This window comes from Balaenoptera musculus, chromosome 14 (genome assembly GCF_009873245.2).
Source record: "Balaenoptera musculus isolate JJ_BM4_2016_0621 chromosome 14, mBalMus1.pri.v3, whole genome shotgun sequence".
NCBI classification, from domain to species: domain Eukaryota; kingdom Metazoa; phylum Chordata; class Mammalia; order Artiodactyla; family Balaenopteridae; genus Balaenoptera; species Balaenoptera musculus.
The window spans coordinates 82,047,061-82,071,388 of NC_045798.1; the positions used below are offsets into that span (position 1 = coordinate 82,047,061).

General features: G+C 36.4%; 1 protein-coding gene across 1 annotated transcript in view; it reads left to right on the forward strand.

Moving 5' to 3' along the window:
• Positions 1-24,328, forward strand: part of CCDC102B (coiled-coil domain containing 102B) — a 222,068-nt gene that overhangs the window by 180,617 nt on the left and 17,123 nt on the right. Inside the window, exon 7 of the mRNA XM_036823290.1 lies at positions 12,912-13,082. Within this exon, the coding sequence (XP_036679185.1) occupies positions 12,912-13,082 (171 nt within the window). The remainder of the gene's footprint in view (positions 1-12,911; positions 13,083-24,328) is intronic.

The window sequence follows — 24,328 nt, forward strand, 5'->3', positions numbered from 1 at the left end:
CCAACCTTTCCAACTTGCTGTTTCCCCAAGAAACTCCATTCCTTAACCCACGCAATACCACATTGTTGAATTCATGACTCATGATGGCAACCACAAAGGGACCCACTTTGTACAAGAGGCAACCCTTGGAAACTAGGTATGGGGATACTTACTTTTAGTTTTAGATGAACTAACTTATTTGTTATCCTAATTTGATTTTAATGTTTTACCTAACTTTGGCTTCTAATGCTTCTCTTTTGTAAACACCAACACAATGAGAGGAGAGAAGCAATTCAATTATTCCACACTGAAGGGTTTTATTTGTGTGCCTTAATTTATCACTCATTAAACTGGTTTATATTTCCAGATTCCCTATGAGATCACCTTAATGTGCCAATTAATGTTAACCTATAGGGTAGTTTTGATAATTTCATATAGGTAACAGATAATGATTTATGGATATAGAGGCGATCTGGAGGATTAAACGTTAATAAATGCTATGAATAGGTGTTTAATTCCTGAGTTCTGAGACAATATGAGGTTGTGAATAAAATATGCTCGATCTTTCTCAGATCAAATTGGAAAACTGAGTTAGCTTTGGGGTTCTAGATCTAAGTTTGGTTATTTCAACAGAAAGTAAAAGGCACACTCAATCTGTACACCTGTGATCTCTCATCTTGTTCCCAAAGCAAATACTCTGTCAAAAATGATGGTCCACTTGTATTCCAGTGAAGAGTAACATTTTAGAGGTTATATTTATTTAATAACAAGTTATACAATATTTTTAGGAATGCAATAGCAAAAAAACCCTTTTCAATCTTTTCTACATCAACAGTTCATCTTTCAACTTGATATACTCCTTTTGAAACATCATCCACATGTAATATATTGCAGGCGCTGAAGAAGATACAGAAATGAGTTAAGAGGAAACCACTTCCTTCTTACAGCATGCACTTTGTATCTCTGAGGGCATGGCCAGTAGATGGAAAATGCTCTGTTAAATCCCCTCCGTTTGTAGACCTCAGGGTCGAAGCTTCTGTTTCCGCAGTTTGGCATCAGGCCAGGCGGCGGGCAGTGAGATTGGGATCTGCTACTCCCTCCTCCCTACGTTGCCCCCCACCCCCTGCCCCGACTCGATAGGCTTCCTTCTACTTCTCAGGGCTGGAAGAGAGGACAGAGGAGGGAGCAGTCCTATGAATTGGAGTGGTTTCAGGCACGGGTGCTCCAGGCCAGCTCTTTCTGCCGTAGCGCCTCTTCAGTCAGCCCCTGACCTACCATCATCCTGGGCTCTCCCACAGTCCAATCCATGTGGGATTCTTCTGTTGGTATCATCTCGCCCATCCGACTGGTCCTTTAAAGTGGGGGACTTTTTTTTAAATGATGCAAGTCCAGCTCCTCTCTGCAGGGGCCACTCAGACTCATCCCAAACATTTATGCCTTCCTGTTCCAAGAAATTCTGAAAGTGCAGGCAATTGCCAGGGAAGCACCACCTCCTTGCTCTATAGCAACAGGCTGCTTATACTTTTTCTAGTATGAATGAGGAATCAATCTGTCCCCCAAACACCAGGTGACACTTTTAAGATTCTTCTCTGGACCCCGTTGATTTGTCTTCATGTGGGGCAGGTAACTGCATTCCATTTCGCAGGACAGAGGAGAGAAACTGTCCCAGGGCTCAGATAACAGGCCTTCCCAGGGTCTCCCTCTCCACCTGTGGTCCGCCCATTACACACCCTCCAGGTGGGCAGGGCCTATTGGGTGCAGGACCAGGTTTCTACCACACTTTTATTTTTCTTTCTGGTCATTTGTTTTAGAAGGAGAGGAGCTTAAGAATCCTTTGTTCTCAGTGTTGAGGTCTTATGTAAAACTGGACAAAAGTAAAAACCCTATTTCATGTATGCCTTGTTACTGTGTGTTTGGTGTATACATACATACATACATAATTGGAATCATTTTGTACATAAAATTGTGTCTTGTGCTTTGTTATTCTGCATTATATAGCCTCATATTGTTGCATCATCAAAATTCTTCCCACATAATTTAAGGGCTTATAATATTACCGTATAAGGATTAATTATAATTTATTCAATAAGGGTCCGATCATATAGATTACTTTTTAACATATTATTGCTGTTAGATGTAATGCAGAGTGACTATTTTTGAACATAAAGCTTTTATTCATATATATATTCATATATATATACACATATATGTATACATATATATATAGTATTTTCCTAGAATAATTTTCTTGTTATAAAATCTAGGACAGAGTTAAGAACTGTTGATATATTTTCATAAATTATCTTAATGTCATGAAAATTTACATTTCCCTTCAGTGGTGCATGAGAGTTTCTTACCATTTCTATATCGATATCCTTATTAATATTTTTTCATTTCTTGGATTATTGTATTTCCTCTTCTGAGAATTTTCTCTGTCTTTATCTTAATCTCTGATTATTCCCTATTAATTTTTATGAACACTTACTGTGGTTTTATTTCTACTGGCCTTTCTGATCACTTCCTTTTTCTCGCCTTTATTGACCCTTCTGCCCTTTCTTTTCCACGAATGGAAGTAGGAATTGTTTGGCTATTGGGTCTGTCAAACTCAACACACAAGTCTATGTATTTTATTTAAATTATTTATTTCCCTAGAATTATGAGCAAAAGCAATACCCTTATCTATCAGGAGAGTTTGCTGTATGCAGAACCACTTTCATGTAAAAGGGCTGCACAGAGGACCTGGAGAAACTCTGATTTATCAAATGAAATGAAACATTTTCCACAGAAGAGTATTTTCTCTGAACATTTGTAGCTTTGTACAATTACAGGGCTCTTCCCAGTGTGGGTAGAGAGAAGGTTGGAAAGTTTGGTTATAAAGCATTACTTAGCTAAGTGTGCATGGCTTTAAGAAAAAACTGTGTGGGAGTGATACATTCCCCACTGAGTGTGAGTCAGTGATTTCTCTCTCTATTCCCCCCTGGGGGCCTGGAAAATAGAAAAAGAACTTCTGATTCCATCTACAATTTTGGTGACTAACCATTCAGGGTTTAACTTAATATTTGTATGTTCTCTGGAGACAAAGGATGCTGTATGAGTACTAAATTGTACTTGCAACTTACGGTTTAGCCGTAGGGTTAATAGCCATATTTGCAATTCTTTAGAAATCTTTAAATATCACACAGAGTCAGGATATGTATTATAATAAATATTTTAATGTATTGCCAACTATTACAAAACTTTATTATGTGTAGATTGAATTGGTGATTAATGCTTGCTATTAAAAGAAAATGAGTGTACAGAGACTGTTCCTTTTCCCGTGCACAGTACAATCCAGCCTGCATACAATCTAGAATCATAAACACATTTTGTTGTTTGCTTCACCAATCAGTAAGACATATTGTAAGTATATTCATTTGTTCATACATTCATTTATCATTTGTTGAGCACCTTCAGTGTTCCAGGCACTATTTAACACACTTCAGATAATTGATGAACTATACAGTTAAAAGAAAAAGACCAAAAAAAGCTCTGTCCCTACAACCCTGATGGTGTATCTGAGAGACAGACATCTTTTTGTAAAATGAGTCAATTTAAAAATGACTAAAAGGGGCTTCCCTGGTGGCGCAGTGGTTGAGAATCTGCCTGCCAATGCAGGGGACACGGGTTCAAGCCCTGGTCTGGGAAGATCCCACATGCCACGGAGCAACTAGGTCCGTGAGCCACAGCTACTGAGCCTGCGCGTCTGGAGCCTGTGCTCTGCAACAAGAGAGGCCGCGACAGTGAGAGGCCCGCGCACGGCGATGAAGAGTGGCCCCCACTTGCCGCAGCTAGAGAAAGCCCTCGCACAGAAACGAAGACCCAACACAGCCAAAAATAAATAAATAAATAATTAAATAATTAAAAAAAAAAAAGAAAAAAAATGACTAAAAGCCTAGTAACCTTTGATATGCACTGAAACTGCCAGTGAATTAGTCAATCAAAATGTTTTTTAAGCATGTCAATTGGTGTAACCTAATATTATTGTGCTAGCCTGTTAGTAAGGATAGAGCGCTACAACAAACTCCAGATCTCTGCAGCTGATACAAGTTTATTTTTTGCTCATTTCTTAATCCAGTGAAGCCAGGAGGCTCTCCTTGGTGTTTCTTCTCCATGTGGTGACTCAGGGATCTGTAACTGTCAGCTTTTAGCTTCGTCATCTTGTAGCCCTTCAGTTCCAGGTACTTAGGTAAGGAAGTGGGACAGCATGGAAGTTCCCATGGGATATCTCCTTGCTAGAGGTAGAAGAGATATAAACCAGTTCCTTCCACATTCCATCAGGCAGACTTTAGTCTCAGTGTCCCATTGAAAGGCAAGGCTTAACAAAACTACTCCTATTTTATTAATCTGATATAAATACCAATTCATTTCCAATTTTGTATATTTTCAAGGTGTTCTTTTTAAAATTTTCTTTAGGCTAGCTCATAGTTTTTCTATAATATTCTGCTTGTTTACCAATCGACCAATTCTTCATCAATTCATTTTTTTTGTATTTGTATCAATAAATTATTTTTATCCTTAATAATTCATTCCTTCAATTTTCCTCAGATAATGTTGGTATGCTTTATCCAACAGTTTGAACTGATTGCTTGCCATATACAAAGATATATATATATCTTTATATATATCTTTTTGTAGTTAAATTGAGATTGTATCTTTTCTGCTAGTAACAGCTTTATCTCTCTAAAGTTTGTATTGTATATTCATTATTTCCAAAATTTTACAATTAGAGCTCCAGTTTGCTATGGACCTGACAACTAAGTAATTTTCACATTTCCACATAACTCTAAATTGTTTCTACTCTACAGATATAGGTGCATTAAATATATATTGACTAGAAGGATAAAGGAATCTTAAGTAAGTGCACAAACAGGTATAAATTTCAATATGCAATAAAGACTATAAAGGAAATGAACAGGTATCTGAATGATAATTAAAAATAATACTGTGAATCATTATTCACATTTGAGTAATCAAGAAAGCATCTCAGAGGAAATCATATTTAAACTGGGACCTGAATGTTAATTAGGAGCCAGATGAGTGTAGAGTTGCAAAAGCCCTTTGTAGGCGAAAGGAAAAGCATGTCCGAATACTTTCAGACAGGAAAGGATTTGATGAATTCAAAGAACTGTAGAAAGGTAACTTCCTAGAGAACATCCTGAGTTCTTTCATCAAGAATATGTGGATGGAAAATCCTGCCTCTGCCTAAAACTAAAATTGATTTTGGCCTGCCTCTCGCATATTAGTTTAGCTGGGCTTAGAATTCTAGGTTACTCAGCAACTGAAGACATTATTGTATTTAATAAGGCTTCTTGTTGTTGCTGATTATAAGTTTACTGTTAGTTCCTCTCTTTATAAGTTTTTATTTCCCACAATCCATCTGTGCTTTAATAATACCTCTTGGCCTTTGTTGTTTCTCAGTTTGTTTACAACACGTCTGACTTTTACTATATCTTTATATTTTTATTCTGCTCAATATTTTGTGCAGTTTTTTTGCATCTTTTTCCCCGATAACATAGCATTGAGAGGTTGCCTTATCAACACAAAGGCAAAGTTTCACTTGGAGAAAACCACTTTTATCCTTGCTCGTTCCCTTCCTACTTCCTTCCCAGCAAGATTCAGCAGATATTTTGGGATTATAATACATCAAGCTTAAGGACAAAGACCACGTATGAGCTAAGGGCGACAAAGCAGAAAGGCAAAAAGAGCCCAGCCCGTGGTGGCATTTGCTGAGAGGCTCTATCTCCTCTGGATTACTGACACTTCACCTTATTATTGCATTTGATAACTAACTAACTAACCTAGCCAGTTTTTCTACCTCTCCTGTTATGTTTAATTAATGTATCACAAATGACTTACACATATTGTGTCTTTTAAAGGTTACAATTCTATGAAATTGCTATTGTATGCATTTTACAGATGAGGAAACTAGGACTTAAAGTTAATGAAGCTTTTTGATATTTTCTACAAAACTTGAATATTATTGGGAATATTGACATAACTGATTATATGAGAGATTAGTAGATGCTCAACAAACTTTTTTTTTGGTCAATTGCTTATGTATCTATGGTACTGAATAAGCACAAATGGCATTGAATAAACACAAACTCCAATGTGTGATATTCAGTCTATGGGCCTCACACACACATACATACACACACAATATAAGTGCCACCATGTAGCCACAATATTGTGGCTTTGCACCCTTTTTACATTACTTTCTCAGTAAAGTTTCCATCATCTATTTTCCATCCATGGTGTTTGTACTATGATATTTAATTCTATAGGATAGATCTCCCCAGGTGACAGCCATGGGACATGATGTTGGCGTTTGTGCTACCTGGGTAGCAGATTCTGAGACAGATATCAAAATGTAGGAAGTTTATTAGGGAATACAACACCCATGGGGAAAGAGGCCAGGCAGCAAAGGGCAGAGGGAGAAGTAGGACTGGGGAGAAGTGATTATAGTAATACCTCTGGATACCTCTGAAGCTGGGATAGATCTTTGGAGCTGTCACAAATTGAGGTGAGAAGAGCAGTTCCTTCATACTTCTAAAATGACCAGGCTGCCCCAGGAAGGGGGTGTGGAGTTAGAAAGGAGGCTGGTTTTTGTTTTTTGGGGGGTTTTTAATATTTATTTATTTATTTGGTCATGCAGGGTCTTAGTTGCAGCAGGTGGGCTCCTTAGTTATGGCATGCGAACTCTTAGTTGCAGCATACGTGTGGGATCTAGTTCCCTGACCAGGGATCAAACCCGGGCCCTCAGCATTGGGAGTGCGGAGTCTTATCCACTGTGCCACCAGGGAAGTCCCAGGAAGGAGGCTCCTTATAGCCAAGGGGAAAGGGCTGTGATCAGACATTTCCAGCAACTGGTGAAATACATCCTCTCATCCTGAAGGAGAACCTGGAGGGCACAGGACAGCAACCCCTCACAACATGTCCTCCCTGCTTATCACCCACCTTTCATAAATAGTTCCCTATCTTATTAGCTCATTGGATTATCTCTTAGTATTTGTCACAGTGGGAAAATTTGCCTGTTTAATTGTCTTTATCTATTACCTCTACTAGGTTCTAATGTCTGTGACGTTAAAAATTGTGTCTGCCTTGTTTGCTTTTATATATAGAATGTAGAAGCCAGTCTACATGGCACGTGGTAGACACTCAGTAAGTGCTCCTTGAATGAATCACTGATAATGTGTCAAGTCTACAACGAGCACTAAAATCACTCTATACTTAACATATAAGATATTAAATGAACCCTCTGAAGATGCCACTTAAGACCACAAAAATGTTCTCATTTTAAAGCTATTATCTGACACCAAGTATCATAAATGTTTATGAATAACACTGAATTCTGTAGAAATATACGTTCCTTTGATTTCTGTATTTCTTGAGGTAAGAATTGAAGATATAAATAGATACTGACATTTATCCTAATAAGTAGGTGGTACAAGATATTTTTCTAATGCACTTAATTTGGTTGAGCTTGTAAGTTCTTTATTCAAGTAGATGGATTTGATTGTAGTAACCACCCAATGTGCCTGAGTCAACTTTTGAGAAGAGAAAATCTGCCCTTGTTGATAGCATTATTACTCACAGCTGGAGTCTAACAAGGCTATCAACAGACCATGAGCTAGTTATTTCCAATTCTGTGTGTTTCTCTTTATTAAATATAGTTGAATCATATATTATACTGAGAATTTCAGGTTCTCTACATAACAGTACAGTATTGTTATGCATGTTTGAAATTACAGATGCCGGAATTTCTAATTTTCTATGGATTTTTTAAAAAATTGAACAAACAAATAACATATATAATAATACTTTAATATTTTAAAATTTTCTGTATGTCATTTTGTTTTTCCTTCAAATCGATGCATATAAACTTATTTGATTCATTTTTAACCAGCGTTTCATTATGTCATTTAAAATTATAAGAAAACGTATTTTAGTTCTGGCAGCTTGGCACAATCAAAATCAGTTAAGCTTCAGTACTTCATGTATCGGCTACAATATTAATTCTAGGTAGAAAGCAATATCCTTACTTACAAGAGCATAAACAATTCATGATTTCATAAGCCATATACAGAATTTAAAACCTGCTATCACATTCTTCACATCACTAGAAACAGAGTCAATCTATTTGAGGAACTAATGTTATTCTATCAGAAATATCTGTATACAAACACATTGTATATGTTTATTTTCTATATCGATTCAGCATTATTATTCATATAACTTATAAAAGGATTGTGAATTATATTTACTGTTCAGTTTTATAGCTTTGGATTTATAGAGGATTACATACTGACAAATACTCTCTAGTACTGTATATTTTTATATGTTTAATTTCTATTCAGATTTTTCTCTGCCAAAATAAAATATATCACATCATGGTTTTATGTATTTCTACCATTAAAAATATACTAGAATAAGCTTGCTCTAAAAATCCATATGGATCTTTATTATTGATTTATTCTCTTTTTATATGCAAATTATTAACTCTTTAAATGAACATCTATTTGGATGCCTTCCAACTGGAGGTCTGTAAGCAAGCTACAGCGGAAATTGAGATTTCAGATAAAAGCATCAAACAAAACATATACATGGGATTATGGTTCGTGATCCTTAAGTGCCTTTACTCTAACATGCATTCAAAGAAAGAACTGGGGGTGGTGGGAATCTCATCACAAGAATAACAAAAAAAAAAAATGAGTCTATAGTAGCAAAGGTCATAGCTTTGAGAATTAAGGAAGAAATCCATCTCTCTCCTGAAAGTAAAATGGGGGTGTTGATGAACTAATGGATTAAAATGTCAAAGAACCTGTGAAGTCTTAGAAGATAAGGCCTGATAACAAGGTTTAAGCCAGCCGGGATATTGTTTTGAAACAATGAAAAAAGGAGGAGTAATTTACAGCTAGTTTGGCCATAAGCAATGTGTATAGCCTCTCAGAGACTGAATGGGGAAAATAGAAAAGGCAAGAGAGAGAAGGTATGTGTAGAGTTCAGTGATAGTAGGTACTTGGCTAATACTAATCACTTTCACCCTAAACTGATTTTTAAAAAATATCTTTACTAATGAAATAATTTTTTTTCTCCTATGTTGAAATCTAGTTTTCATCTTTTTAGAATAGAAAGTAAAAGGTATCCTATGAACATAATGAAAATAGATTTGGCTATAGATACAGTTTGATATACTTTCTCGTAATGAAATGTGCCCAAGGCCAGGCCAGGTCTGCGGACCTCAGTTGTAAGCATGATTCTCCTATTGTCCCAGACTGTTGTATCAGTACCTCCAGGTATACATCTTCCTTGTATATTTTTAAGTGCTTAAAAATCCTAGATCACCTCCTCCCACCCAAGAAGACGTCTCATATTTCATTGCTCGGTTAGGTTCCATCTACCCTCCTAAAACATTTACTGGCAAGAGTAAAGTTTACTACAGTTGGCATATACTAGTGGTCCTCAAACTTTATGTTGAATTATAAACATCTGGAGGGCTTGTTAAACCCAAAGTTGCTGGGCCTCAACTCCTGAGCTTCTGATTCAGTAGATCTTGGATGGAGTTCTCAGGGTATGCTGGTGCTGCAGGGTTGGGGACCACTCACAGAGAATAGACGTTGGCTAACACATATCCACCTCCTGGGCCTGAGAATAAGGTGAGCTTCCCTGAGCAAATGGCCACGCAGTAGAGCATGAATGCTAGAGGTCTGCCTACAAAGATGACACATGCTTGGGGTGGAATTGGTACTGACAAACAGCAGTGTTTTTCCTTCCTTCCTTCCTCCCTCCCTCCCTCCATCCCTCCCTCCCTCCCTCCCTTCCTTCCTTCCTTCTTTCCTTCCTTCCTTCTTTCCTTCCTTTCTTCCTCCCTCCCTCCCTTCTCTCCTTCCTTCCTCCCTCCCTTCCTCCCTCCCTCCCTCCTTCCCTCCTTTCCTCCTTCCCTCTCTTCCTATATGCACATCTCAAAGGTTCTTTTTGTTTACTTAGCGCCATTTAAACCAATCTAAGTGAATTGTACAAGCCTAAAGTCAAAGCATTGACTATCTGAGAAATAATTTTACTGAATCGCAAAGGTTTTTTAGGTAGTTGTAATTGGGTGCATAATTCCTGAGGAAAAGCCATCATTTTACAGATTTGCTATAACTCTTCCATTAAGCTCTGCATTACTTTTGTGGCAAATTCTTTGTTTGCCAGATGAAGAAAATCTTTCATTAAATGCTCCATTGTCATTCCAAATAATAGAATTGTGTTCCCTACTGCATATCTTTCTGTGAAATCATAAGGTATATAATTTGGCATTGGAAAATTGTACTCTGATTTTTGTACTCAGAAGAAAAGAGAAATTTGTTTGTATTTTAAATGTGGTTTGTGATGTAATTTGATAAAACACTGCCATGAAGCCGTAAACTGCACTGTTACTGTGAGGTAAGGGAAGGGACCATGAGCCTGTCCCATCAACAGGGGTCTAGCTGCCTGTCCAAGCTTGCCTGCTCCCAGCTGCCCTTCAGCATTGCTCAGGTTTAAATATCAATGGTTGTGATTCTGACTCTTATGGGGGCCAGGGTTTTCAGAACAGCAGCAAGATTCCAGGAATCTCTCAGTTTCCTGGAATTTGATAGATTGCCATGGAGGCGGGGTGGTTGGATGGTGGGCGTGGGAGCCCTCCTCTGCCTTTTCCTCCTCCTGGCATCCTGAGAGTGGTGGTCAGCAATTTCTCTCCAGGTCCTTGTCTACACCCTCTTCTCACATCTGCAGGACATCTGCCTGTTTGGTTGGAGTTCTGTGTTTCATAGAGACCAAGAGGCTGCCAGTAATCAATGGTGTCATATCAAAATTCACTTTACATCAGCTTTTTTTTTTTCCTGTAATAACATGTGCTTCACACTGTTTTGCATTTTGCTTTACTGAATAGAATATTGAGAGATATCATATCAATATACAAAAGGCTGCCATATTATATTTTAAGCATTAAAAAGCTTAATGGCTTTTTATTTAATCAGCTCCATATGATGATATTATGATGATGATCTTCATTTCCAATCATTCACTATTAACATAAAAAGAACGTTGTGCTACATATCCACATGCATACAGCATTTCACACAACTGTGTGTGTATCTGTAGAACACATTCCTGGAAGTAAAATGGCTGGGTTGGAGTTTTAATGCATTTTTCATGTTAAATAGTTTTGCCAACATTTTTCCATGAATGAATCTCAGTTTCTTCACATTTTACCAACAGATTATCTTATCACACATAATCTTGCCAGTCTGAAGACATGAGGAATAGCATCTTGATGTGTTTCTTTTCATTATACTTTTATTTTTGATAATTGTAGATTTATATGCAGCTGTAAGAAATAATACAGAGAGATCTATGTACCTTTTCCCCAATTTCCACCGGTGGTATCATCTTTCAAAACTATGGTAGGGTATCACAACCAGGATATTGACATCAATACAGTCAAAACACAGAACTTTTCATCAAGACAAGGATCCCTGATCTGCCCTTAGCCACACCCACTTCTCTCCCCTCCTCCCTACCCTTGATCCCTAGCAGCCATTTCTATAATTTTGTCATGTCAATATGTTACAGAAATTGGAAAGGTTTTTCCTGAGTTTTGGGTGAAGATAAATAGCTTTCAATGTTTAACAGATATTCTATATGCTTTTCTGTGAACTCTCTCCTTCCATATTTTATATCAAGTCAATTTGTACAGACTTGATATAACTTCATATAGTAAGAGACTTGTCCCTTGTTACAACATTTTCTGTGTAGGACAAACTATTTGCTATACACAAACTGTATACTCACTGTGATTAAATTTATAATTCTATGATCTCATAATCATACTTAGAAAACCTTTCCCTATTTGGTAATTGAAAAAAGTATTTACATTTTTCTTCCAATGTTTTCCAATGCTCTATGGCTTTTTTCTTTTTTCTTTTTACTATTAAATCTGATTCTTTTTTTATTGTTCTTATTAGAAATAGTAGTAGTATAAGATGTGAATAAAGGTCCCATCTCCAATTGTCTACCTGGTTGTCCTAAAAAAATTTAACTTTGCGTTTTTAACTAGTAAGTGTTATGACAGTATTTTTCAGGAAATTAAAAAAATATCCTAGGACTTTCTTAAAGTATTATAACATCATGAGGAATTAGAGGTTATATTTTTTCTTCATAGTTTTAATAAAGATGATTTCAACCATGACAGTATTGTTAATTTTGCACAGCAAATTTTAGCAAAAAATTAGAAACTACATTAATTATAATCTGAGGCCAATTAATGTAACCTGTCAATTCATGTCTTGTAGAATGTTGATTATAACAAGATTGATTGGAGATCCAATCACTTCATGGTGGATTCACTCTGGATATTCCCCAGGGTCAGCCCCTTCAGGTCTCTGAGCCAGATTCATGTGGTTTCAGGAGGGTGCCATTCACGGCATGAGTACAGCAGCACAAAACATTTATTTTTAAGAAAAATAATTAAAAGCAGATAGTCTGCTAACTTTTAATACTTAGGCTGATTTAGCAGATGAACAGTTCTTCTTGTTCTTATTTTTATTATATTTTATTCTTCATTTATGGATATGAGAGTCCTCTTTTGGAAAGCATACATAAAAACTAAATTTGCATAACATGAAAAATGGGTCATTCCCTCAAGCACATAAAGAGTTGTACTGTATTTTAGCCACACAGAAATACACCTTCCACATATAGTTATATGCTAATCATAATATTTAATTGCAGAAATGTAGAGTCCCAGGTGAAAAGATGCCTAATCTGAATTCTTCCTAAAGTGCTTTTCTATTTTTTCCAAACAAGTTGCCATTCTTCTGACTTTATCAGAGTAAACTATAAATAATGGAATCCCTGTATTCTTTTAAAAGGAACTGTTGGACCTTCAACATGCCTACCATAAACTAAGCAGGCAGCACCAGGCAAAGACGGCAGAAATGACCCACGTCAACAACCTCATGGATCAAAACGAGGCCGAAGTGAAGAAACTGAGATTTCAAGTAGAAGAACTAAAATGGGGACTCAATCAAAAAGAAAATAAGGTATCTTATAAGTGGAACATATGTTACGTAGATTCAAAATTGCATTTGATAGCATAGAAAAAGCATTTTCTTTTTTATTAACATATGGCATTACTTGAGGTAAAAACTTCACATTTTTAGAAATTAAAATCAACAAAAAAGTGTAAGTGTAAGGAGTGGAAACTATTATGTAAACAACATGCTCATTTTTGTAGTGTTAGTAGCGCATTTTTTATGTGTGCCCTATAACTTCAGATATGTTTTAGCTTGGTCGTGTGGGGAGGCATGGTACCATAGGTATCAATAAAACTTGGTGTCTTAAGCTTTAATTCTATATATTATAGAAACATGATGTATGTTGTGATTACATGTTATGATATATATATTCTCCCCAGCGCTTTCTGATGTTTAAAGAATGTAGGCATCTTGTTTTGTCATGAAAGGTCAGCTTGCTAATGGTTTATGGCATGTTTAAGAATGGGATACCTTGACAGTACACCTGCAACAGGGAGGTGTGATTTCAGCTGCAGTTACAAACCACAGAGATTTTTCTTGAAAGAAGCGGTCTCCACTGTCAGTGTGATAGCGTCTGCCACCCCATGGCAGCAATTACTTCAGATGGGGTTCCAGGCACGGCATCTGCTTCTAGCGGACAACTTTTGAGGCAAAATAATTACTTCCCTGTGCTATGTGGTTGCTTCACTTTGTTATAAAGCAGAAACTAACACACCATTGTAAAGCAATTATACTCCAATAAAGATGTTAAAAAAAAAAAATTACTTCCCTGGTTAGAGAGACTGTTTGCAGATAATGCCAAACAGTTGGAAATTTAAAACAGAAAACAGAATTGTTTTTCCAAGGGGCAATTCAGTAACAGGACACAGTCCACATTTTAAGATTTAATTTTTCATCAAAACTATTCCAGTCAAGCAAACCAGATTTTCTAATCTAATAACATCACATGGAAATAGAATTATTTGACCAGTGAGGCTCATACATCGTCCCTGATCTTACTAAGGCTGACTTGTCCATGGGCGTTTCATCCTTGAAGTCTCTTTTTATGAAGACATATATGTACTTTTTAATGGTGTTCATGGGTAGTGATGCTGGATCGTGGAAGGGTAAGTCAGGAGAGGAATGTAGTAGGAAGGCTCAAGAGAGTGGTTTTGGGTTTTTATTTTCATCATAGCCATTATTCCTGTGAATACTTTTGATATAAAAGCATTTGTTGCAAGTGGTGGTAAATAACCTCTGTGTTCGCCAATATAGGCTTTAAGAAATTGCTTGGGACTGAATCATCAACAAGGAAATTGTGATAATACACAGTTTTCCGGGGCTAATAAAGTACTAGTTCCCAAAAATCTGATTCAACCATCTAATCATGTAATTTTAAAAACGGCTGTGGTCTTAAGAAGGATTCTGTTAGTTGCCCCTCCCTGTAGGAGAATCATTCTTCTTACGTCATCAACATCAGGCTTGGCACATGTGACATTTGCTTTGCCTGATGAGCAGAAGCTCCGTGTGCCGCTTACCATCAGGGGCTTTATGAGCCCAAACAGGGCTCTGCTGTGCCTCTTTTCCCATGTGTCTTTTCTGCCTTGTCTCATGTCATGAGGCCAGCAGGTGCAAAGTAGACATCACCCTCTCAGCGTGAATTCTGAAGTGGAAAGGATATGGAGCAGAGCCTTTGCTGACCCAAATAGATCCACATGGGTAAAAAAAAATCAATATTTGTTGTGATAAGCCACTGACATTTTGGATTTGTTTGTTGCTATAGGAAAACTTAGCTAAAGCTGACTGGTATGGTCATTCAAAAAAAAACAGCATTGTAAAATTATATTACATTGGCTCCAGTGCCAGAAGTAGGTGGTGAGAAAACTTATTGGAGGTTAGAATGATGGCAACGCATTTTATGGAGTCTTGAAAGGTTTGGTACATTATATCCTATAATAGCTTGGAAAGCTGATGATGGACAGAAGGAGCTTGTGGTTTTTAGATGAACAGTTATGTAGCTAGTATTTCTTGTTTGCTATTGGTGTGTTTGACAAGTGCCTAAGAGAGAGAGGAACTCAGAAAAGGCTTGTCGAATTTTCAGAGATATGTAAAATAATACAGAAATTTAAGTAGTTCTGTGACTGCCAGGGCCTGATCTTCATTTGCAAATGGTAATACGTAAAACTGAGGATGGCTTTGAACAATAAACATCAATTAAGGTTAGGCAAGAACCAATTCAACGGTGTGGCCTTCAAGCCTGTTTTTAAAAGCTCTTAATTAAGGTCATTTTGTGGAAATCCTTGAAGCTGAACACAATGGCACAGGGAGAAGAGAATGAGATTGTGCTTCTCTCAGAACATCCCACAGGTTCAAGGCAACTGCAGATAGCTCAGAGACAATAGGATGTCTCCCAGAGAACTGCAGATGGGACAGCTGACCTGTGGTATTTGCTGGAATCAAAAGAAAAAAGGACTTGTTTTTGTGAAAGATATGCTGGCAAATGAGCTTCCAGCCTGGGATAAAATAGACTGATTTCTCGGGATTTGAAAGAACTCTTCATTCCTCCAAACTTCTCGGACAAGGAGCTGGCTGAGTGTGCTGTCAACACCTGAGAAGGAGTAACGTCCAGAGCCATATTCAAATAAGGACATGGTGAATAATGCCAAAGGACCACCTAGAGAACAAGGACCAGGAGAACTACAGACTAGGCAACTATTATCGGGGAGGAGAACCCAGGCCAGATAAAGGAGCATTCCCCATGAGCAGAATAGGAGCTCCTTGAAACATCTGCAAAGTTAGATTTCACAAGTATTTTCTATTTTCTTTTCTACATGGAAGTTTTTATTGCAGTTTTCTTGTCCTAGTTTCACTATAGTATATTGGGTGTGTGAGGGAGGAGGGTATAAATTACTTGCCTTTTGAGTACGTAGATTCTGGAGCAAGAGAACGTGTATTGAGATCTGACATAGATATGAGATCTTTGAGATCAAGGCTGTGATTGGAAGGTTGCTTGGGTAATTTCTCTTGGAGAAAGGGTGAAAATTTTTGAATGCTGAAGGGAGGAAAACAAACATTTGTGACCGGGAAGATGGGCTGTGTTGTACTGTATGTGAGAGCAGGAATGAGTGAAAGGGTATGTGTGTGTATTTTAATATTTGTTGCCCCATCTGTGGGAGGAATATAGTTCCCAAGCATAAATGGTGGGCATGGTCCTGTGAGGTCTTTGGCAAATGGAATTTGTGCAGCTTTGAAATAGAATCTTTTGGAACTATAATTCCATATGGATAAGTATTTGGACATATTTCATATCTGAAGCTTCAAAATAGATGCATTGAAATATATGTTCAAAACATAAAATAGTTCAGTGTTCTGCACCTCTACATCCAATCAGTTGATCACCGGAGAGGATTGATCCAAAACACGATCAACTCATATGGGTATTGTAATCTGGATTATTTAATTGCAGTTGTCAGTCTTCAGTTTTTCTTTGATTAAAGGTCATATGCTTTCTGGTGTCTGGGAATGAAAATATTTCTCATGGAAATAAGATTTTGCAGTAGATAGCAGTCAACATTTCTATAATTTGACTTATCATAGAGAAGCAAAGGAAATTCTGTCAGTTTCACTGCTGAGCTTTTTAATTTCATAGTAACAAATTCTTCAAATTGCAATTAGTTGAAATTAATGTTTAATTGGAACTGTCAAATATAAAGTTCCCAACTCCCACAAGTCAACAAATTTTAAATAAATGAAAATGAGATATTAATCCTCTATATTGAAAAGAGAAATAGACACTTGGGGGCCCATAAGAGAAAACCCAGGGTCTGATTAAAGAAATGAGCAAATTAAAAAATTCTTTTTGGATGAGTTGCTTTTCTTTAAACAAACTTACCAAAAAAAAAAAAAATCTAATTTGATGTGTATTTGTTAGAAGTCAAACATTCTTTTCTCATCATTTCATTGAAGCCATTATGTGATGGCAAAATTTAATTGAGACTTCATTATTGTATTGCAGAACTAATTACATATATATCCACATTAAAATACCAAAATAACTGACCACTTTAATAAATATGGTGGGAAAAACAGTCTAATGAATAATATAATGATGCAATAACCAAAGTTGGTAGAGATGGAACAGATAGTACCTAAGAAGCAAGGAGTATAATATAAACAATTACTAAGACACATGGGTGCTCCACACTGTACAACTAGTATCAAGAAGACTGAAGGACTGAATGATATAAGGCTTGCCAAGGAATATTTTAAATTTTGTAAAACAATATCATATCATATAAAGAAGGAAAAATAAAAAAAAATCAACTACCATAACACCATCGTATCATATTACTTCAGTGTATATTAACTTCTAATGCCTAGGCAATTTTATGCAGAATTGCAGTCATCATTTGAAATAATATACTCTGCTTTACCAGTTACCATAATCAGTTTTCCTGCTGCTATGTAGTTATCATACTTGGTATTTCAAGGGGTGGGATAATATTTATTTCCTTGGATATAAATTTATTTAATCAACCAAGCCCCCTTTACTGAAGGTTGTTTGGATTTTTTTCTCAACATAACTCTACCATGACTACTTTCATGTACAGTTGACCCTTGCACAACATGGGTTTGAACTCTGTGGGTCCACTTAATACGAAGATTTTTTTGATAGTAAATACTACAGTACTACCCAGTCTGTGGTTGGTTGAATCCGCACACATGTAGGGCCAACTCTAAGTTATAGGATGATGAACTTCTAAGCTGTTCAAGATTCAACTGTATAGACCTTTTTTCCCCATTGGAAAAAAAAGTTTTCTAAGTGGAATTACTGGGTTTAAAGGATATGAATATAATATGACTCTTGATATATTCAGAATTACTAATTTTCTTTGCTTCTCAGTGATAGGTCAAATTGTGGAAACGTTGGCTGTTATGCAAAATCTTAACTGCATCTTAACTGATGCAAAAGTAAGTTAAATCTCAAATGATATGTTTATGAAGCTAAGAGTTTAATCACTCAGTTTGCTGAGTTGTTAATTGGATTTACTCTCAATTTCAGTTTCTTCTTTTTGTTAAATTCTTTTCCCTTAGTGTAGCTCAATACTTACTCTTATTTTCTCCATTTATATTTTAGTAATAGGTTGTATTAGTAAGAGGACTTTAAAAATACTTAGTGACTATTTTGTGTTAAAAGAGTTGTAAATCAGGGCTCAAGTAGTTCTTAGCCCTTAGATGCCTACAATTCACAAACCAAGCAGCAGAGGGTGAGAGTTAGCCTACAGTAATTGACAAATAAAAGTCCTATGGTGAGGGAAAAAGAATCACCTAACTTTTACATGACATTCCTGCTTTCAGAAATTCATGGATTTTTTTCATAAAACTGAAATTTGATATAAGTGCTCAGCACAATTGTAAGTCAAATATAGCTATAGATAAAATATATTCCCAGTGTAAAGGTCAAAGTCTAACATGATTTTCTAACCTGTCTGTGCAATAAATACCCTTTGGAATATTTATTTATTTTTTTCAGATATTTAAAAAAAATTTTATTTTACATTGGAGTATAGTTGAATAACAATGTTGTGTTAGTTTCAGGTGTACAGCAAAGTGATTCAGTTATACATATACATGTATCTATTCTTTTTCAAATTCTTTTCCCATTTAGGTTATTACAGAATATTGAGTAGAGTTCCCTATGCTAAAAAGTGGGTCCTTGTTGGTTATCTATTTTAAATACAGTGGTGTGTATATGTCAATCCCAAACCCCCAATTTAGCCCCCCCCCCACCTTTTCCCTTTGGTAACCATAAGTTTATTTTCTGAGGCTGTGAATCTGTTTCTGTTTTGTAAATAAGTTCATTTGTATCTTTTTTTTTTTAGATTCTGCATATATTTGTCTTTGTCGGTCTGACTTACTTCACTTAGTATGATAATTTCTAGGTCCATGCATGTTGCTGCAAATGGCATTATTTCAGTCTTTTTAATGGCTGAGTAATATTCCAGTGTATAAATATACCACATCTTCTTTATCCATTCATCTGTCAATGGACATTTAGGTCTTCCATGTCTTGGCTATTGTAAATAGCACTGCAGTAAACATTGGGGTGCATGTATCTTTTTGAACAATGGTTTTTCTCTGGATATATGCCCAGGAGTGGGATTGCTGGATCATACGGTAGCTCTATTCTTAGTTTTTTAAGGAACCTCCATACTGTTCTCCATAGTGGTTGTACCAATTTACATTCCCACCAACTGTGTAGGAGGGTTCCCTTTTCTCCACACCCTCTCCAGCACTTATTGTTTATAGACTTTTATGATGGCCATTCTGACTGGTGTGAGGTGATATCTCATTGTAGTTTTGATTAGCATTTCTCTAATAATTAGTGATGTTGAGCATCTTTTCATGTGCCTTTTGGCCATCTCTATGTCTTCTTTGGAGAAATGTCTATTTAGGTCTTCTGAGCATCTTTTGATTGAGTTGTAAAAATACTAATACTCAAGCCTCATCTCCAGTAGCCGAGTCAATTTTTACGGGTGGGGCCTGTGCCATGAGTATTTTTTAAAAGCTTCTCAAATGATTCTAATGTCTAGTGAAATATCAGAACCACTGGTCTAATAAGAAAAGACTGCCACCATTGAGACTGAAATTCATAACTTTGGTCCCCACTGAACACATGTGTTTACTGTAACAGATTTTACTAGTAGAGCATAAATGAAATGGCTTGCTACAGAAATGAGGCTCTTAGTCCATTGTAGTCTACCTGTAGCATTGTAATGTGCAAAACAAATTGATATGTCTTCTAGTTTTGAGAGAAATTCAAAAGATAAAATATCACTTATACAGATGGAAAGAATAGGTACTATTGAGCCCTGTAAGTTCACTCTCAAAGTGCTAGTGTTTTGCTAAATGCATTGTCTGTGTGGCTTCACACTTAGCAATTATCACCTTATTACTGTTTAGCTAATTCTGGCCTCACATTTTAATGCTTCTGGTGTCAAAAAGGTGAATCTTTTCAAAAAGTCTGATATCACCAGCAATGATGAATGTGAGAGACACTTTGTTTAAACCTACAGAACATTAATTATCTAAATTAACAGCTGATTTTTAAGCAAGCCTTTATTTGGAAGGACACAGGAATTCTTTCCCAGCCCAAAATATATTTTGGTGAAATCTCATTAATTTACACCCTGCTAATTTTAAGATTGTGAGAATAGCTATAGACTGAAATTCACATTTATCTATGGAAACGATCTGGTAAGTGTTTCAGGTTAAGATTAAAAAAATAATAATAAAGAGGCCAGCTTCAGGTTCACATGGGGACACAAGCGGTAACCACAGACCCAGTATCTGAACTGAGCTGTAAAAACCAGCCCAGTTCATTTAATATTAATTACTTCCTAACCTCTGTGTTAGATGTTAGAATATACTTGACTGAGTTCTTCCCAAGAAGAGGTTTACAGTGTGGCTGGGGATAGTCCAACATAAATGTCTGAAGTTAAATATAGCAAAATAAATGTCAAGATGGTGGTATTTACAGGTTGCAGCAGAAACAGGTGGCCATGTTTCTTTTCCTTCCAGTGCTTAAGGGCTATTTGTAATTATGCGTTTAATTATTTGTTGTCTGACACCCCAACTGGAATATATGGGCAAGGACCAGCACAGTCTGTGCCTCTAACTGGGCCAGCGTCAGTAGAACGGTCTCAGGTGCCCCTAATATCAAGACATCATAGCACTACAACATGAACAGAGGTCTTGCATCCTTGTCCCTGTATACAGCTAATTTAAATCCTTCTAATAATTTTGCTCCACTTTCTGTGGATAATTTGAAGGGTACCATTTCCTGCAATCATTCTTCATGATCTTGCTCTTCCTTCACTTTACCAACCACCTAAATTGTTTCTGATGGAGTTCAGGACAGGCCACCCTAGAATGTGCCACTCTGGCATGTGGATTATTTTGAGCTGAAAACAATCAAGGCCCATAAGACTCAGGAAGAACCTTTGAACTCCACTTACAGTCTAAAAGAATTTACTGTCTAAAAGAATTTAAGATAGCTTCTTTCTGGGCCAGGCCTCCCAGCACCATAGATAACTATAGTAGAGTGTGGGGTGTGGTCAATGGGGAGGAACCTAGCCAAGTCCCTTTGAACAAGGTCCTCTCTGTGTCCCATTGTCTTTGTATGGCCCAGCAAACATTTGTTTACCAAATATTAACTCTTTTTCTTCCTGTCAATTGCCTTACTTCCCCCTGAAGCCTTAGACCCCTACCTCCTTCTCCTTAGTCCAGAATAATATATGCCTCACCTTGCCTTGCTGTCTTTGGAATTCTTCATACTTAGTGGATTCTCACTGTGCATGTAATAAATTGCTTTTTCTCCTGTTAACTACTTTATATTATTTTAATTGCCAACCAAAAGTACTAGAAGGGAAAAGAGGGGAAATTCTGCTCCCCTTCAGAACCCGATAAACTAAACCCTTCATGTGTGCTATATTCTAAGCTAAAACCTTTATGAATTGTGTGTGGGTAGAAAGTGTAGCCTGAGATAGGAGCTCAGTAAAATCAAGATGTTTTAAGGACAGGTTATATGGTAGGGTTTAGAGCATGGTCATTTGTTAGTTTTTTCCTCTCCTCTTAACTCTAGGCAACATTTTTGGACCACCATCCCTAACCTTTATATATATATATTGTTTTTTCTTCTTTTGAACAATTTCAAAATTGTTGATACTGATACTTTATTACCTTTCCTCATCCAGCTCTACTGTTTCCACTCATATTTATGCTCTGAAAAATGGAAGTGATATAAACCTCATTAGAAAAAAATGCCAATGAACAACACAGCAAAGAATAATCTCTTTTTCTCTTGGTGCTGAGAGCTGAGTTAATTGCACTTTTCTCTTTGGTGCTGAGAGTTGAGTTAATCGCACTTCTCAGCACCATTCATTCTTCAGGCAAATCTATTCTTTTTATTTATTTATTCCCTTTTAAACTGACATCCCACTCCCATCCCCCTCTCTCTCCATGGGCAACCATTTGAATGAGATTTTTGTGTATCCTTTTGTTCAACTGTGTTTTTACATATTAATGTCCTTTGTGCTGTATGTATGTGTTTTAATTTGTCAACCCTGTTTCTGGTCCATCTCCCAGGGAGATTCTCACACAGATCCACGAGGGGATAGGTGCAGGGTATTGGTTGCAGGATTGTTCCTGGGGTCTTAGAGATGGAGCATCTGGGCCTTTGGTCATGGGGTGAGTGGATGGATCACATCTGTGCATGGGCACCACGGGGTACCTGCTCTACAGCAGATTACAGAAACCCGTCATAATGCGAGGGACCTTAAAAGTCATGCTAAGTGAAAGAAGACATGCAGGTGATTTTATAAAAAGTAATATCTTTCTGATCTGTGACTATGATTGAGCAGTGTTAGAAAAGGCAAGTGAAAAGTATAAATTCAATCTAGTTTCTGAGTATTTGACACAATGTATAGTATACTGGGCAACATAAAGGATTGGAGTCAGAACTGGAAATAAACTCTGATGTATGCATTTACGAGTGGTGCGATCTTGGGCTAATCATTTAGCCTCTTTGGAATGCCCTTTCCTCATCTGTAAAATGAACAGTAATGTGTGGGATTAAATAAATTCAACCACTGAAATGTGTGTAGTTGATTTAATGAAACCTTTGAGGAAAGTAAAGAAACACTTTATCTTAAAGTGTGAAAAATTATGAATAATTAATCTACCTAGGTCTCAGATCAAATATTCAGGGTTTAATTTAATCTTACATAACAGTGTTTAATTGAATGTTCCAGTATTAAATATATTATGTTATAATATTTAGTCTTTATTATAAACTTCTAAACATCAGTTAGTGTAGTAATTTATTAACATAAATATTCTCATATAAGTCTTCCTATAACCCTGAAATTAGATACTGTAATTACAGCAATTACAGGAACTTGAGGTTTGAGTCAGTAAATGACATGACCATGGTCACACATGAGAGAGGCAGAGATAAGATACCAACTCAGACACTGAAATATATGTTAAAAATATATCTTCTGGTTTTATACGCTATTGTCTTCTTTGCATAGTGATGACAATACTTACATGGATTCAACTGTTGTTCTCTGTAAATGAACATTTAAAGAAAAAGTTTTATTTAGGATCTTGGCTTCCATATTGGATTACAAAGCATTTTGATAAAAGATTAGTGTTTTAAGTTCCTGGTGGGTCATTTCAAAGGGAACATTTAGGGACAATTATTTTTTTCTGCTCTAATCGGAATATTCTTCTCATGAAAAAAATCATAATTGAGCTTAATGGTAAAGCATTTCAAATAATATTCCAGTAAGATAAAAATAAAACAAGGAACATTTTATTGTATTAAAGGAAATAGGGGCTTCCCTGGTGGCGCAGCGGTTGAGAATCTGCCTGCCAATGCAGGGAACGCGGGTTCGAGCCCTGGTCTGGGAAGATCCCACATGCCACGGAGCGACTAGGCCCGTGTGCCACAGTTACTGAGCCTGCGCGTCTGGAGCCTGTGCTCCGCAACAAGAGAGGCCGCGACAGTGAGAGGCCCGCGCACCGCGATGAAGAGTGGCCCCCGCTTGCCACAACTAGAGAAAGCCCTCGCACAGAAACGAAGACCCAACACAGCCAAAAATAAATAAATAAAAATTAAAAAAAAAAAAAAAAAAAAAAAAGTTTAAAAAAAAAAAAAAGAAAAAAAAAAATTTCTCAAAATTTTCTTATATGGAATATATAATGAGAAAGAGTGACATCTTTAGGGTATTAATATTGTGTTGTAAAAAAAAATGTCAAGAGTGGAATTATACTTTTAGATTTACATGCTTTTTAACTTTCTAAAATAATAGTCATGATATTTTAACTTCTGTCTTTTTTGAAGATTTGTCAGGTAGGTCATTTATATAAGACATTTCAGTTACCTAACTAATATGAAAAATTAAATTTTTTTAGGGTTGCTCAACTGGAATTATTAAAAAAGGTATGACTACTTGTATTTAAACACTCAGAACTCTAAGGCTATGAAATTCTTATGAGTCATTTTCCCTTCATGCTATAATAAATTAAGAACTTTTGAAGTTTAAAAAGATATATATGCAAGATCTATAACTATTCATTTGTGTGGTTCTGCTGTAGTTGGAAAATCAGATGATAAAATATAAACTGCACACAATTAGACATATTTAAATTTGTAATTTGATGCATTTCACACTCAATGAGTATAAATGCAAGACTAAAATTTATGT